This window comes from Poeciliopsis prolifica, unplaced genomic scaffold (genome assembly GCF_027474105.1).
Source record: "Poeciliopsis prolifica strain line A6 unplaced genomic scaffold, Auburn_PproV2 SCAFFOLD014, whole genome shotgun sequence".
NCBI lineage: Eukaryota > Metazoa > Chordata > Actinopteri > Cyprinodontiformes > Poeciliidae > Poeciliopsis > Poeciliopsis prolifica.
In genome coordinates this window covers 5,649,731-5,667,656 of record NW_026562389.1, presented here as the reverse complement: position 1 = coordinate 5,667,656, position 17,926 = coordinate 5,649,731, and the positions used below count along the sequence as shown (strand labels likewise).

Here is a 17,926-nt window from a genome sequence, read left to right as displayed (position 1 = left end):
AACACCTTTCATCATGTAATGCAATACTACTGCTTTGGGAGGATTGACTCTATTAAGCTGCAAAAAGCACATAAATCTCAAATGTTATTAGTCACTGTAGGAGTTGTTGTTGGGTTGCCCCTCTTCACTCTGCAAGAACACAACCTAACACAAAAACATCACCCAGAACATTGATTGGCCTTGCAAGGTTGCATCAGGTATTCAATACACTTTTCATGCATGCAGTGTGTTTACTTGCCTCAGTTGTGTGTAACACCACATGGTATTTTGCTTCAATATGTTTGTTGTTTGCTAAAAGTGACAGGAGTTTATTTAGCCTCCCGTCAAAACCCTTCTGGAGCTTTGTGCTGTCCACTTTGGCAGTGGAGCATCTTCAGATGAAAATCATGAAAATCCCAACTTTAAATAATCACAGTTATACTTCCCTCCTTTTCTTGCTTTTATTGCTCAACCTAAGCTCTTTTTATTCGCTGTAGCTTTAGATAACATTCTATTAATTTTGTCTCTGGGGTTGATGAAGTTGGCTAAATATCTGCAGTCATTTTTCCAGTTTGTACTTTTTCCTCATGTAACGCTCACTCTAAAGAACTGGTGAACATGACCCACACTGTGATAAACACTGCTCAATGCCAAATTAGATATTTTGATGGAGAAATGAACAAAATGGGTGTTAAGAAAATGTTCAACCTTTTAAGTGGAATATTCTCTTCTCTATTACACAAAGGGAAACCTTTCACTAAAGATTTAAATTGGGTGACATGATCAGCTGAATACAAATAGAAGTGTAAATGTTTACATTCAAGTGTGTGCATTTATCTGTGCAGAAAAAAAAACTATGACAAAATACACAACCACTGTAATTATCATCACATTCATAAGATGCACCGCCCAAATTATTGCAGTTGGCACTACTGCAAATACCATCATTAAGTTGTCTTTGAAACTGTAAAAGCCTCTAGAGGAGAATTTGTGTGCACTAGAAATACTGTAGTGCAGACATATAAACAGACATCATGAATGATGAGGGATGAAGCTTTCATCTGCTCCATTTTTATGAAATAATGTTAACACTCCCTACATTTTCACCCTTTCAAAGTCAAGTGCATTTTCATCAGAGTACGTGAGCATCATTCCTGAGTTGGAGCAATCCATCTTTGGCCTTGAAATCCAGCTGTCGCCTTTTTGCAATCAAGGTGTTCTGTGTTACCTTAGCAGCTCTGAATGTATTAAATATCAACACTTACTGAGTGCACACTGGTTTCAACGCTTTAGACTCACAAAATATGTCACTAACTGCACAAAAGTGGCAGATTAGAAGTACTGTAGTTGTGAAGTCGTCAGTAGGTTGGTAGCAAACACTGTTTGGTTTCATGTGAAAGAATTAAAATACCCTTCAACAGCTTGTGTGTTTTTCACTTATCTGGACATAAAGGTATTTTATATACATTTGTAAAAAGTTTCAGTAATAAAAATTTGTATTCCATAAACTTTTAATTAATATTCTGATTTATTAAATTGTGTCACAATCCTTGAGAGTTTCTGTTTTGGTCATTTTCTTGGTGTTCTTTATGTTTTGCATACAGTGTATTACCATTGTCAGTCCATTTCAACGTTAAGAAGGTTGTTGTCATTGTCGTTCATTTCTGTGTTTAGTTTTTTTTTTTTGTTTGTTTATAATTTGGTTCTTTATGTTCTCTAAGCTAAACCTTAGTCTTTTCTCTTTGGGTTGCGGTTCCTGTTGAATCTTAGTTGACAGCCAATATGATAATGATCAAAAGTGAATGATTATCAACCTCTCCTTTATTACTTGATGCTTAATTCATTAGTAACATGTTAATTAGACAACGATCATCATTTAAAAGGTGTCATATAAAGAGAAATTTATTTCTCAGTATGTTATTTCAGTGAATTTCTTTGGAGCAGCTGTCTAAAAATATAGTTTATGTTTGCTCCATTAATCAGGTAAATAAATAGCAAATCTAATAAATTACCTTTTTCAAAGTCTGGCAAGCGAAGCAGAAGAGGCAACATCTCTAACCTTGTTTCATGTACATAACCTTTGAAGAGGTGAACTTTGGTATCAGTGGTACCAGACTTCCCCTGAGGCAACGACAGCAAACCCCCAACGCACACTTAAATAAATCCCTCAGCCAGAAGCTCAAGCAAAGCTACATCAGACGCATAAACACAACTTTACGAACACCCAGACACACATCAAGAAGCAAAGGCAACCCCACCTCCCACCCCCCACAGACTTCTTTGTATTCATCAGATGTTTTTACTGAACCTGAGGCTTGGCTTTTAAAGATTATACAGCACTTACTTCCTCCAGATCAGGTGGGATACTTTTTTTTTTACAGGAAGCTGCCTGATCCACTGTCCCAAAGGGAGTGCTACCAGTGCAACTCAAATCCAAACATAAACAGAGACAAAAGACATGACTAGAACAGAAACGCATATTAATAGGCAGCTGAGGATGAACATCACATTATTTATTTGTAACACAAACAACGTCAGGCTCCATCTGGACAGTATTTCCTCTTGTGATTAACTTGGATGAAGTTTATAGTGGGAATACCTGCAGAATGTGAAGTAATGTGGGAACCTCTGATAGAAAAAAGAAAGGAAATTCTTGATATTTTTGGCTGAACAGCTTAATCTAAGAAAGTTTTTTGCAGTTTAGAAATATTCTAAAGAAACAGTAGCTGGATTTTAAAATATAAAACAATGTGGTTTATTTAATGGTGACCAGTGTGAATTGCATCCCTTTTTAAATGCAGTTTTTAAAATATAATATTCAATAAAAATGTGTTTGGAAAATGTAATAAATATTATAAAAAATTCCGAACTTGTATTTGGTCGGTCATCTAGAGGAAATACTTTATCTGAGGCAGTCTAGCTAACATCACTTCCTCTGTGGAGTAAAATAATGATTAAAAGCATCTTATAATGAAAGGACATTATGTTTAAAGGCTCCTGATTTAGACCTTTGACCAAACTGTGGCAGCTGCAGTTCATCAACTTTACCCACATATCAACACCACAGTCAAATATGGTGGAAGGAGGGAGATAATTTAGTGCTGCTTTGGTGCTTCAGGACAACTTGCCATAATTGATTGAACTATGAATGAAGACTGGGCTCTGAAATGGGACTGTTGGTAGCATTGTTGCCTTACAGCAAGAATATCCTAAGTTTGAATTCGAGCTAGTTAGTGTGCTGACTAATGTCAGGTAGGTTAGAGTAGTTATATGAAGTATTACTTAATTTTTTATAGTGTCCATCCTTTATCTGTAAACTTGGAACAAATGACAAGGTTTCTCTCTGAACAGGTTGCCAAGCCAACACATTAAATTTCTGAGTAAATGCAGTGACAAATCATTCTCAGAATCATATTTTTTGGTCTGTGTGAAGAAGGCAGAGTACCCAGAGAGAAACCAGACCTACATAAGGAGAAAGTGAAAACTCCATGCAGAAAGACCCCAGGTTCAAACCCAGGATATAACTGCAAGGCAACAAAGCTAAGAACTGCACACATTGCAGCCTTTATGCAGACATTACATGATCAAAAATGTAAAATTGTCATTTGCTATTCGCAATTATGCTTTTGATGTTCCTCAACAAGAATCAAAATATTGTGCGATACAGAATACATAATATTAATATTCATCTCAAAAGATCTTCCCATTTCTGAGTGGAATATTTCAACTTCTTTTGAATAAAGTGCAGAGGTGAGGAGGTCAGTGGAAACGCTAATGGAATTGAGAAACCTAGGAAATGGGATTTAGTCCTAATGTTATGTAGTATTGTAAAATAGGCTTTTGGTCAAATAAGTATGTACTACAGAGCCCTGTTTGTGAGATTGCATGTTGATAGAGCATCATTGCCAATTCAGTTTAGTTTTTTAATCACATACTTCAATAAATACCAGAAAATTAGCCTCTGATTCTCCAGTGAGGTTTTGATTAACAATCAAAAGTTGTTAATGTCTATTATTGTTAGAACAGTGCAGAAAAGAAAAAAAAAAGTGTGAACAGACACACATAAGTTAATTTAATTGATGATCGTTGTCATATACTGGTGAATAAAACCTATTTATAATTAATTCTGTTTAATTCAGTTTAGTTTCAAAAGAGACATTAAATGGTTGTTTGAAAAACCACTTTCACAGAGTCTTACAGTGCCTGGTGGAAGGGAAGAAGAGAAAAATGTATTATTATTTTTCTCTTTTTACATACTGATATTGTAGAACTGCACCAGTACGCTCTCTTTCAGAGAAAACCTAAAACACTGACATTTTCATTTTATATTTAGTCTTTATACAGGCAAGATGTGCTGAGCACACATGCCCTTTTTCGGTTTGACTCCTCTTCACATTTCTGCACACCGGGGAACTCACCCATTCATATTAGCCTCTGATTCTCCAGTGAGGTTGTTACTGGGGTTTAAGTGCTTTGCTCAAGGGAACATTGGTGTTAAGTGTTGGCCATGTTCAATATTTATACAGCTGGAAAAAGGAGCAAGTGATGCTGCTTAAGCTGAATGCAAAGCTTAATGGCTGTTCGAGGAGGCACTGACGGCTACTGGAAAGGAGGCTAAATTTGGTACCATAGCTACTGTTACTATCTTCTAAATAAATGTTTAAAATTCTTATGTAATGACATAATTCAAATGGAAACAAAACTCTCCCATCTACTGTAGTCTACTGAAAAATAAAGTGTATTTTGCTGTTCTAACACAACGAAAGTAAAGTATTCTTTTCATATTTGACACCATAATAGGAGTTTAATTTTGGCTATGAATAACTGCAAATAATTGCGTAGGGCAAATATTAATAAAACTAGTAATTTAGATCAAAAGTCGGGGCACCACAAGGCTTAGAGATACTTCCAATATCTAGTTGTGATTGGGCAGGAGGCAAGGTATACCCTGAACAAGACACTAGTGCATCACAGGGTAATACAGAGGTACACACACATGCGCACGCACACACACACACACACACGCACACCACCTCCCCCCTCCCCGACACACACACACACCAAAGGACTATTTAGAGACAAATTAACCTCATAAACAAAGACTCTTGCATATTTTGTTGACCAAATATATAATAAAAAAATGCAATGAAATTTATTGCACAGGTCAATAATAATATTATTCAAATCTATTGTTTGCATTTAGCAATCATATAGCATTTAGACAATACTATAGAGCTTTAATTTGGCTTAAAGGTTATGAAAAATTGTTTCATCAATAATTGAGCGTCCAGGTGATTCTTTTGGAGGTGATCTTAATGTTGCTGTAAAAGTGGAAAAACTGAACAAAAGCTAAATTACACTTTTCCACTGTGCAACACAACCCATTACAGCTGACATTTTACACCAGGTGGATGCCATTGTGACAGTAGGCCGGAGTGCCGGGATGTCAGGCAGTTTGGCCAATATGCTTCCTGGCACTGCCAAAGCACATGATAAAAAAAGGAGGCAGAAAATCGAAGCTCCTTTTTTCCTCTTTTTTAACAATTAGGCCTCAGCTTTGACCTGGACCTGTCACTGGTTCAACAGAGAACGTATAATCAGAAACAACTGAACAGAAATGCCTAAAGGTGAGGGCACAACGCAGGTCTATTTGTTTAGCGTGTTGGTCATTTAGAGGACTATGTGGTCACATCAAGCTGCAACAGCCTCTGAGGTTAGAAATATGGACCCTGAAATATCTTTAGCTCTTTTTGTGAGGCACCAGAGAATTCTTCCACAGGTTGAAAAATAGTTGCATAACATCAAATACCATGTGAGAGGATTGGGATGTTAAACTTGAACCACTGAATCATACAGATAAAAAAAAATATATCTTTTAACTGTATAAGTGATTACATTTAGTGAAATTACCTCAAAAGTTAATTCTCACTTTTGAAGTAATAGTTTTCTGGATAGTAGAATTTCCTTTATTTTTAACAGGCTCACATGCCATCAACACTTGTCAGTAAAAATTGCAGTCAAAAGGGACAATGATGTTAATAAACGTGAAGAACATTCTGAAATAGTCCCACTTTACCTCCTAACAACAATGAAATTAGATCAGGCAGGAGCCCAGGAGTCAGAGCGGGTCAGATACAAGATCAAATGTCCATCTCCCCTGTGGAGCTTTGTAAGCACCACATCAGCACCACTTTTCACCACCAGCTAATACACCTAATGGACCTCACCATATAAAGTCTTCATTCCCTTGTGACCCTGTGTGTGTGAGAGAGTGTGTGAAAGAAGCAGTGAGCACAGTGGAATGGGACAAAGAGGAAATATAAAAGAGACTAATTAGACTGTCTCTAAGCAGTTCTTGTTGTAATTTAACTCCTTAATGTAATTTTAATGTTATTGTGACAAATGTTTTCTGATTTTGTCACTTAAAACAAAGTAAACAAATGTAGTAAAAGGCAGTGAGGTTCAATTCTAACATTACTAATAAAGTTCTTCACTGAAGATTTGTGTAGCAAAAATGACCTTTTGGCAACAAAAAAAAATCAATTTTAAAGAATAAATTTTACCCCAATGGACGTCACATCAGCAGCAATGGCTCTAATTTCCTGCACTTTATCCCTGCATAAAGTACAGAGATACTTTATGCTGTATTAATAACAAATGAATCCGAAATGCATGATTTTTATTTTTTTTTTTGTGAGGTGAAACAGTAAAGCAATCCATCTATCTTCTTTAAAGGGCATTGACTTTCTGTTTATGTTTTCTTTTGTACAGATGTCAGTTTTTAGAAAATAAAGCAGAACACTGCATTGCAAAAGTATTAATCTCCCTTGAACACTTTCACCCACATGGAAGTCTACAGGAGGTCTCATCTGTAATTTGCCACAAGCCAAAAAGGTTGTATGGTAAAGATATGGAAGATGGCGCTCCAGTTAGTTGAGACCTATTTGCTTTCTGTCTATTTGCAAGACAGTATGTGTGAAGAAAAAAAAACTATGTGGTGGTGGCAGTATGATGTTGTCAGTATGGTGTTCTGCAGATGGACTTAAAGTCCAGTTCTGAAAGAAAACCAGTAAAAGCTGCACAACACTTGAAAGTGGGAAAGTGGTTCACCTTGCAGCAGGACAGCAACATTAAACAGCCAGAGATAAAATGTCTTAGATCAAAACACAATCGTATGTTGGCGTGCTCCAGCTAAGGTCCATATGGACCATTAAGAACCTATGACAAGACTTGAAAACTGATCTGCACATCCAATCTGACTGAGCCACTTCATATGAACATGCAGCACTATTATGAATATTTACAGTGCTGTGAACAAATATGTATCCCATTCCCAGATGCTGTGTGGTTTTGCTTAATTTCATAATGAAATGTCTGAGGTTGTTAAATTCAGAAATTGATAAATACACAAAAAAACTGTTTTTCTTTATTAAAGGGAAAAACTATTTAAAAAACTTGTCTTTTGATATTTCTCCAGCCAGACCATAATATTCTGAGACACATGGAATCAAAAACCTGAAGCAACATCTTAAGCACAGGAGGCTTCACTTTCCTAAGGTCAGAGGTCAGGATTCAACAAAACAAAAAGAGACTGGGCAACAATTAGATCATTGGAAGAGTTCAGAAAAGTCATGAGTAGCAAAAGAGGTCACAATTATTTAGACAAAAAAGTGAAAAAATATTTCATAAAGCACACTGTATATCTCAAAATCAACCTATTCTAAATTTGTTATTTAAATGTTGAGAAAAACAATTTTTATTTTCTTACGTTGGTTTATTTTTTTTCCAGGAGATTTACAGTTGGAAGAAGAAGGAAACAAAAGGGGAATGCCCTCAGCACCATTTTATCAACAACCAACTACTGACAGTTTAATTGACTGAAAAAAAGTTTGTTTTTTTATTATTGTCTGTCTAAGCAATACAAGACCGAATTATTCTAAACATGTATTGAAAGGAGATTTTAAAACTGCAATCTAAATTATTAGCTAAAAATTAATATTAATGTACTGACACTCCAATTTGCTTTCAGTTTTTAATTTTTTTCACAATTTTTCAAATCACAGTGATAACAAATCTCACAATGAAATAAAAGTTTCCTTATCTGCTGCAGTAAAATAACCTGTCACAGATAACTGAAATCTCTGGCAATCTTCAGAATCTAAACATCTTATTACTTCCTTCTTTCACCACTTTGTCCTGGTGCCTCCTTCCTTTCTCCCTCCTTACATCCTGCGCTTTGCTTTATTTCTCTTTCAGCCTCACTAATTTGCAATTGATTAGCTGTCCTCTCTCAGTCCTGCGCACTGCTCCTCCCTCGTCTTCTCTCCTCCCCACCCACCCGTCCTGTCCTCTCTTCCATCTACGAGTCAATTTCTCTTTAACGAGCCTCGGTACATTTCTCTCCCCTGGGCACTAGAGCCCTTCTGTGTAAATAAAACAGGGAGCAGAGCCAAAAAAATCAATGGGCCTATTACCCTTAGAAAATGCTAAACAAGCAATATTAGCGACTCTCTTGGAAGTGGTGGCTGATTGCCTTAATACCTGCTCGCCAAAGAAACACCTCCGTCTCTTCTATCCATTCATCTGCACAATAATCCGCATGCTTTCTAACACACACTCACGCAGTAATACTCAGGCATGCTGGAGCAAGAGTCAAAATAATTTGCTTCCAAAGCTCACACACACACACAGACTGCTGGCAGAAATTAGGGATTCGCTCTCCTGACAGAAATCATTCGGCACCACACAGAGCTGCAGGCCACGTTTTACCGCTTCTCATTTTGTCTGTCTTGTCCATGCAAACACAACAACACACCGCAGCACGTGCAGCGTGCACAAACAGCAGCAGGCGGCCGGGATTTATAGTAGACACCCCATATTTCATCCGACAACTATGATTAGTGTGCCAGTGAAAAAGCTGCATGTGTGTATTGGTGTGTGCGTGTGCACGCTGAGGCAGGGGTAAACACGAAAAGCAAAACGCACACACACCCAGTGTGCACAGATTCACAAATAGTGAATGCAAAACTGAATAAACATCTAAAGTGTGCCTGCAGACAAACACATTCATGAAAACATCCACACTGTGTAAACATGTGCGGTAAGTAAGGGCTGTTAAACACTCACACACACACACACACGCACACGCACTCACACAAAAAGCAAAGTAAACAGGCTGTATAGTTACAGAAGGACACACATAGGCAGCAAGACAAAGGCCAAGCATTTATCACGTCTTCTCAAACCGACACACACACACACACACACACACAGACATTATTTGTGCAGAGATGAATGTGTGGCTGGTTAGCTGTGGTCCATTTATTGTGGCAGCTGATGTTGGTTAACACAGACATTTATGCTAATGACCCTGCGTGTTAAAGTAAAAAAAAAAAAAAAAAAAGCAGTAATGCAAAGGCTCGTTAAAGGCCAAATCCTTATTGGCTGGAGTCATTTTTCAGCCCATTATCTTGTTCAATTAAACTGATGAAATTCTTATTCACATGTGCAGTGGCTCACCAAGTGACCAAACAAGACTAAATAAAATACCCCTTCTTTGTTAAAGAACGTTTCTACTTTTTTGGAATATACATTTGTTACTTTTGGTTCTACAAATCTAGCAAATTTCACTCTACTTTTAGAAGGAGCAAACAGTTTGTTTTGACACTTAAAGATGAAATACAGAATTATGCTGGCTGAAACACTCTAGAAATAAAATATAATATATAGTTTTGTTGTGTGTGTGTGTGTGTGTGTTTTTTTTATTAACCCCAGAGAAATAACCACACTCACATTGTATATTTGTTTAAATTCGAGAAACAATGAGAAAAATGCAATACATCAGTGGCCAAAACCTTAATTCCACCAGATTTATTTCAAGCGAGATTAAAACATTATTCTAATAATGGAGAGTCTAATCCCTTTTGTTCTTGTATCTTTCTTTGCTCTTAACCTCATCTTCCCATTCTTAACAATTTATTTCACTTAACTATAGAAGCAGAGGGTGTTAACAGTACATGTTATGCCAGCAGATTGTGTAAAATTTCAATTTGGTTCTCTTCTTTTCAATGAACTTACAGTGGTTCAGTGTAAATCCTCTCATTCACCAACTCACATTATAGAACTTGCCACAAACACGTCTGTATTCCGAAATCCAATTGAACAATTGAAATCATAAATAATGAGCTACTGCCAAACATGTTCTAGACTGTAACAGTTGCATTTGTAGGAAATGTGAGCTTCCTAAAAAAGCTTCAAATAACTCTCCAGGGGAGAAAACGTCTCACACATCCAGTTTATGTGAAAATATTTACTGCATTTTTATTGCAGGTTATCTCTAATGTGGTACTAAAATAAACATTTCCATATACTCCCTATTTGGACAAGTTCATTCTCATAAAATTATAATCCTTGATCCATCTAACATGACTTGGAGTGACTTCCTACATTATCTAATGCTTTTCCAAAATCCTGTAGGTTCATAATGAAGAGTTCTTTCGAGAAAACAACAAGTTCATCCAGACCACATCCAAAGGCATGCAAAACGCACTGGCTTCAAGATGAAGTTGGTGCAAGTCTTTTTTTTCTTTCCCAACTGGATGCATTTCTTTACTTTCAATTTTCCCAACTGGAGTTGTTTCAGAGTTCCCAAACATCTTACATTTCATGAATCTATACTGGTTTGTTGGCCAATTTGTGGTCCATTTTTAATTCATAAATTAAAAAGTTCTGTTTGAATTTATCACGTTTCCACAATGATCAGATTTAGAAAGTAAAAACTGCAAGGATGATGAGAATAATTCAGTTGTTTTCCCAATGCTTTTCTAGTCTTTAAATCCAAGAGTCTGTACCTGTTTGACATTTGCATAATCTGTGCAGGCAACATGTACAGGTGCAAGCTTTCACTCATTACTTCCAACATAAATCTGCAGACTTGACTAGTAGAAAAGTAAACATCTGACATCTTAACGCACAAGTCAGAGCTTCTAAGGCAAATCTGTTTGGCCCAAGTCATTTGGACATATAAAATGTTAGAAATGTCTGAAAATCTAAATATCTTTCTGTGAGCATGGATCTCATTGTCATGGATGCTTCTCTGACACCAACTAAAAGGCTGTTTCTGCTGTATTCTTGCATTTGAAAAACAAGACATCTTACCTGCTTGTGCATCTCGATGTTAAGCCCGTATGACATTTCATAATACTGAAAAAAAAAAAAAACAAAAAAAAAAACAAGATGAAAGCAAGGTCACTCTCTTTCTTGCTCTAGTCAGAACACAAGCTGCAGTCAGGCTCACCATTACATAGTGTCGCTGCATCTCAGTTTTCTCGCTGGCCAGTTTCTCACATTCCAGTTTCAGACTAGTAGAAAAGATTAAGAAAAAAGATTACATTAGTGTCAGAATTAATATCTCCATTAACCAAAACAGAGGGACTTAAATGAGTGTTTTGTAACTCTGAATTCACATGAGCTGGTGTCCGCAAAGAAAAATGTGCAAATCTGAATCTACAATCAATCTTAAGACGAAAAACAAAAACGCAACAAAACAAGTCGTGTGGCTCTCCACAGCTTCCTGCTGCAGACGTAGGCCCTTACTCAGCAGGTGCAGAGGAGTAATTACTGAATCAATGGACACACACACACAGACCTCATCACATATTCTTACAGTGTGAGAGGAAGCCAAAACTGCTTCATCAACAAAAAAGTAACCTCATAATGAGAATCCATTTTACAAAAAAGGTTAACTCTTTTAAATGTTTCGCCTTATGGGAAATGTTTTAATGTTTCAGCCACTAAAAGCTTTTAAGTGGCAGCTAATGAGATGATCATCAGGTGTGTGATGATGTTAAAATACAAAAGCAGGTAAACATCACTTTCTTTGTAAGAAACTTTAAGCAGCTGAACTTTACTATAAAACCAGTCAAAACAGGTTTCTATGCATTTTCCTTATCAAAACTTGATACAATTCCAAGCTAACCCAAACTTGGGAACATTGATCCAAAACAGAAATAAAACACGAATCAGGACAAAGATTTTTAGTTTTCTGATTTTCAATCTGATCCACCCTTACTCTCTGTTTTCTTCAAAACCAACCCCCTATGTTGAAACCGTTTGATGTGGGCGGCTGCAGCATTAAGCATGCAGCTTATTATCCTCGGTTCAGCCTGTTCAAGCCCCAGGATTGACCAGAAAACTGGACCCCTGGTTCATCTCCCCAAGAGACTGGGTAACAATTACAAGGTGGCCAGAAGTGGGCGATTATTATGCATTGGTGTCGTGCTTTATGGTCCTGCCCTGCGGCGACGTATTTCACACTTCATCATGTCGAGTAAAGCAGTATTTCACACCACTTGCACTTGCAGGGAGAGACGCGCAGACGAAAGTCAATGGGGTTTACCTGTGGTTAGACACTGGTAATGGACAGAGCTAAGACAAACGGGGGATTCAGTACAGCACCAGCGTACGAATGAGCTCTGCAGACTGCTGGAGGAGAGCACATCTCATTTTAAGATGCTAAAAGCAGCCATCCTCAGGTTGTTTTAATTATCTATCTTAACCTGAACCAAAACCTATTTTCTGTCTAGTATTTCATGTCATTGCATCATGTATTTCTCAGACACTTTGGTCATATTGCATGAGTCATGCATGACTCAATGGCGTAAAGCATTATCAAACTTTTCTGACCCCGAAACTTAACATGAACAAGTCAGGCATAATATTATGACCAGTGAAGTTAATAGCATAGATCCTTTTCTCATCTTGTGTTACATTAGGAAAGAGCTGATTGTTTTTGTCTTCAAAGTTTGAATTTTAAACATAAAGAAAACCTGAAATTTAGTTATATTGATTGTTTTTATTATTAACCATACAGTTTCTTCATTCTCGTTTACTGTCAATACTATTGTGAGCTTTAGTACCTCGGCTCACAATCTACGTCAGGTGTAGGCGTGAAGTACATGGAGATAACATCCAACTACCCAAATATAGCACTGACAAGTAGAGCATGAATGTTTGAGATTTACAATAATATGTACAGGATAATATGGCATTTAAACATTCTATTGTGATTGGCAATATTCCACAGACTAACATTGAAAATATAACTGTGATTTGCACTAGAATTAGGAAAAGACTGGAAGTTTGAAAGTGATGAGATTGTGACAGTTTGGTCAGTGGCTCCAGAAAGTTTTTCAAGGGGTGGCCAGAAGAGGGCAACTGGTAATTTTGGTGTGATGCACCAAAACGGCAAATCAAAATCGATAATTAGATTCATTATAATGTGATATTATGTGTGGTTTTCAATAGATGAGATTAGTTCTTTGAAACTCGTTTTTTCAGTGGAGATGAATTAAAAAATATATGTGATGCATTACAGAATTCTTCTTTAGAAGATGACTGGTTGGTCATTCTCCATAACTGTGGCTTCTATGGGATGTTCACGCTTAGCAGTGGTCGCCATCTATGGAAATTGCTCCAAGGAAGGAAAGGAAACTGCCAACATAGTATAAGGAGTCCGTGTGGTCCAGAATGACAGATGAACTACTGTTGCTCAAATTGGTGTCACAGGGTGTCAGAATGCACAGTAGATCACAGTTTTGGGTGTCTGAATGGGATTCCATAGACCAGTCATACTGGTGAAAAGGTCGGATGATCCAAATTTTACACAGAAAAGTGACAAAATAAACTGATTTATTTTTGATAAAAGGAGATATAATTTTCTTTACATTTTAATTGATAATTGTCTTTCTTTTTGTCTATTTACTCAGTTCAGTTCCAAAAAGAGCAGAGATTCGAGACCGTTTCCTGCCTCATTTCTTGACTCTCACCTGTGATATTGGGCTTGCAGGAACTGAAATTCCTCTTTGATCCGGTCACAGGACTCGGTGACGGTGAACTTGAACGGCTGCCCCGGCTGGTGTGGCACCTCAACCCGAAATCAAAGAGCGTGTGAGGAAGAGGAGGGGGGAGAGAGCAAGAACTGAGCCACCAAAGTTCAGTGTCAAGACACAACGTGCAGGACTGGAGATTTTTTTTCCCCCTTTTTGACAATGGACCACTGTGATCGCACTCAGTCTCCTCACACTTTAACCCGCGGATACACACTCACACAGACACAAACAGCTCCAGAAATCTAGACAATGAGCTCAATTGTTAAAGTGGCCGCGCAGTGGCACGGAAACTGTATCTAAACTGATTACGCATCAGGCGCGCTGCAGTTAATCTGCGCTGTTTTGACACTTTCTGCTTCTGTTCTCGACTTACCGGATGCCGTGCCGGGGGGTACATCTTGCTCAGATCTCGAATCATTTAAAAGGCGTCGTAAAGTTCATCCACAAGAACAAGAAAAAAATACAGCAAAAGAAAGAAATGCGTGAGGCGCTTTTTCTCCGGTGCGTAAAAGGTTCAGTCAGTGGCCGATTTAAGGGAGCTGAGAGCAGGTCCTGTAAAAAGTAGAAGCATCCTTTGACAACAAAAATAAGGCAGATAATTTTTCTCCTCCTTTCCTGTCCATAAAACTCAAAGAATTCCCTTGAAACTAACAGAAGTCTTCTATTTTCCTCTTATTTTCCCCTCGGAGACTCAACTTTTGGCGCATCGTGGCACAGCTCATCCACAGCTTAGCAGCTCAGGTTACTCCCCGTTGTCGCGTATTGATCAGTAGATCTCCTCCAACCTCCTTTTACGCTTCACATCCGAGCGAGAGACCACCTCACCAACCAACTGTACCAGCCTGCCCTTGTCTGTGACGCCAAATTTAGCAGCAGCCAGTCGTGCGGGCTCAATTACATATTCACAACATTTACTAGAGCCCGCACACCGTGACGTCGGGACGTGTAGTTTAATTCATATTAGTCGATAATAAGCCCTACAGATGTGCATGTGCCGTGAAGAACTACAACTTCCCTGCTCCTACGCAAAGCCCCCCCCACCTCCTATAAAGCCAATGATGTGTGGTCTGAAGGAGGAGCGGTGATTAAACGCAGCCAATGACGAGAAAAAAAGTGAGCACTGCGCCGCATCCTGCTGTCTGTCACCCGCACGCTGTCCAATCACATCCCGACAAGATGCGCGTTATGCGGACCCCCACGTGGGGGGCTCATTCTGGAGAAAAGGCTGTGACAGGGATTGATCTGAAAACTATCTGTTGGCTTATGTTTTTTTATAGACAATTTAAACCACAAGTGACCATATGGCCTGGAGATGCCTGATGGTGATCCCCCCCACATCCCCCTGTTGTTTTACTGAATCGCACGTTTAATTGCTTGCTATTCTGTCCACAGATTGCACCTGTAACCTGGCAATTAAATTCTCATTCAGCTTCCTCATCTCAGTCTGCTTGATTGGTATAAATCACGTAGAGCGCAGGTGGAAAAGAGGCTGTATTTACTGACATTCGAAGAATTATTGTTGCTGAAAGATGGCTTAAGGTTCCACGGAAATTATTTACAATACAGAAATGAAATCCAAGTGGTTGAAAGATATTAACATAAAATGTTATAGTTTGCTTTTAAAGATCATAATCTCTCTCTGCCATGCTCTAGAAGAAGATATGATCAATGAAGCAGCATATAGCTTGTAATAACATTTTAAACTCATGTGACATTGTGCAACAATAATTCAATTCTTTAAAAAAATAGTCACATTACAGCTACAAATGTCAATGTGTTTTGTTGAGATTTTATGCTTTATAAACCCAAACTGGTCAATACATAATGTGGGAGAATTTAAGTCTTAAAATCAAGGAATTGACAATCAAAGAAAAGTGTGGCTTTTTTTTTTAAGCCAGTCAAGCAGAACAACATTTTAAATCACAATACTCAGACTTCTCGGTTACCCCCTCCTAGCTTTCAAAGAGTGATGTGCCTCAGTGTTTAGACATCAGGTAGATATGAAGCCTTGAAGTCTCTAGTTGGATTCCCAACCATTAACTCTTTATGTTCTGTTTCACTCTCTCTCTTCTTCCAGTCAAGCTACTGATGAGTCAAAGCCAATAAATTTTAAGATATCTTTAAAATTGGAAGAAGCATAGCTATTCCCGCATGTGTTTTGTCACCGTTTGTGCAATGACATCCAAACAGCTCGACTTTACCCCCATCTAGCCATATAATAGTCCTCCAACATTTCACTACACAAATCATTTGCAGTAAACTGTAAACAAGCTTCAACATGCTTTTACTTCAGTAGTGGAGTTTTGTGCAGTGAGTGTGCATGGAGATCATTGAGATTGAGTTGGACTTCACCGGTGAAATGCTTACTCAATACAGCTTTTAGCAGGTTTCATAAATTCACAAACTAATTTCTTTTGAATTTGTATGCATTCATTATTCAGGTTTTTACTTATATCTGGTGTGAATTTTATGCACTTAGAAATAAAACTGAAATAAACTGACATGTTCGATATTTATTGAAAGAATATTTGTTTCAAAGTCCTTAGTTTTTGTACATCAAGATTTGTACATTTGTACTTGTGAATTGAAATGGTCTTTTAAAAATATATTCTATAAATACATTTGAGTCAACATTTGGATGCTACTGGTTAGACACATAAAACCACTTTCTAGTGAAGGGATTCAGCCATGATAATGTGTTTTCCTGATGCAGAAGAGTGGCCAAACATTGCAAGAGTGGTAAAATAAAATGATTTTTACTGTAGTGAGATTTAAAGAAAATGAGTTTCATGAGAATGTATAAGGATTTTTTGGCCAGAATAGCCTTTATTTGAGTTGACAGTAAAGTGGGTTATGAGAGAGAGGGAAGACATGTGACAAATGTCAACAGACTAAAACTTGTGATGGCCACAGAGAACTCAGATCTTCGCACACAAGTCACGGACTACCACTACGCCATCACTGTACTCAAATTGCCTCTGTGTTTTATTAAACTTAAAAGAATTATTAAATTCATGCTGCAATTTTGTAACAATTAGCTAAATGATGCTTTAATCGGGGCTTTGTCAAACCATCCAAGTGTTACTGTGCTGCATTAAATGGGTTTTTGTCAAAAGTCTGTGCAAGCTTAAAACATAATGAAATACGAGTTGGAGAAGGAATAAAAACACTTTACTGCACATTTTGCTGTGTTTTGCCTTCCGAGTGCTACAATCCAATTAGGGTTGCTGAGTGAGGTGAAATATTACAACCAGGACACTTACAGCTTCCTCATTCACTCACAGGAAGTGAGTGTATCTAGTAAGTCCGCTTGCATTTGTGGCTTTTACTTTATGCTCAGTGTGTAGAGATGAAGGACAGGACTGCTGGGTCAGCAACTTTGATAAATGCTGCAGTCAGTCATTTAGAAGAACTAAATAAGTGCAAACTTCAAATCTAAATCTTTTTTTGCATCGAACTTTAATTTCTTTCTCTGTATTAATTTCTTATGAAACAAGACCCCTGAAAATACTGCATGCTATATGTCTCTATTTTTTTCCTTGCATCCACACAAGCATACAAATGATAATCCACAATATGACTCCACATCAATCTTGCCTCTATCTCTCTGTCCTCTCTGTTGTCTCTGCCTTTCCCTCATACATACACAGCGTTGTACACACATCGCTGCAGCCATTCAAATACACATCTCTATCTACCACTCATACAAACTAATATCTCAGGTAAGCACAGGGCCTAAAGTGACCTGCTGTCGCGGTGCGTGAATCCACTAAGGCTGCGAAAAGGTAATATTGCGCCCTCCCTCATTCCCCTTCAAGGGCTGAGGCTTGATGTGGACGAGCAGAGGAGGTGCAGAGGTGAGGGAGGGGGCAGGTGAGGAGGAATAAACAGATTTATTTGCCTGCGCCCCACTCTGATTATTTTGCCCCTGCCTTTTGTTCCAGACCTTATGAAACCCAAATGTCAAGTGAGGCGAGGGCCTCATATCGAGTCCTGTCAATCACGGCCCTCTGTGCACCTGAAGCTCTGATGCTGGATTATTGGCTTCAACACGAGAG

General features: G+C 38.0%; 1 protein-coding gene across 2 annotated transcripts in view; it reads right to left on the bottom strand.

The window, feature by feature from the left end:
- Positions 1-14,682, bottom strand: part of LOC129365874 (transducin-like enhancer protein 4) — a 37,794-nt gene extending 23,112 nt beyond the window's left edge. For both annotated transcript variants that reach the window (XM_055039422.1, XM_055039423.1), the window contains exons 1-4: positions 14,242-14,682; positions 13,806-13,903; positions 11,276-11,339; positions 11,137-11,181 (exon numbers count right to left, since the gene is read on the bottom strand). In XM_055039422.1, coding sequence (XP_054895397.1) covers positions 11,137-11,181; positions 11,276-11,339; positions 13,806-13,903; positions 14,242-14,286 — 252 coding nt within the window. In that variant the 5' untranslated portion in view covers positions 14,287-14,682. The remainder of the gene's footprint in view (positions 1-11,136; positions 11,182-11,275; positions 11,340-13,805; positions 13,904-14,241) is intronic.
- Between the last annotated feature and the right edge of the window lie 3,244 nt (positions 14,683-17,926).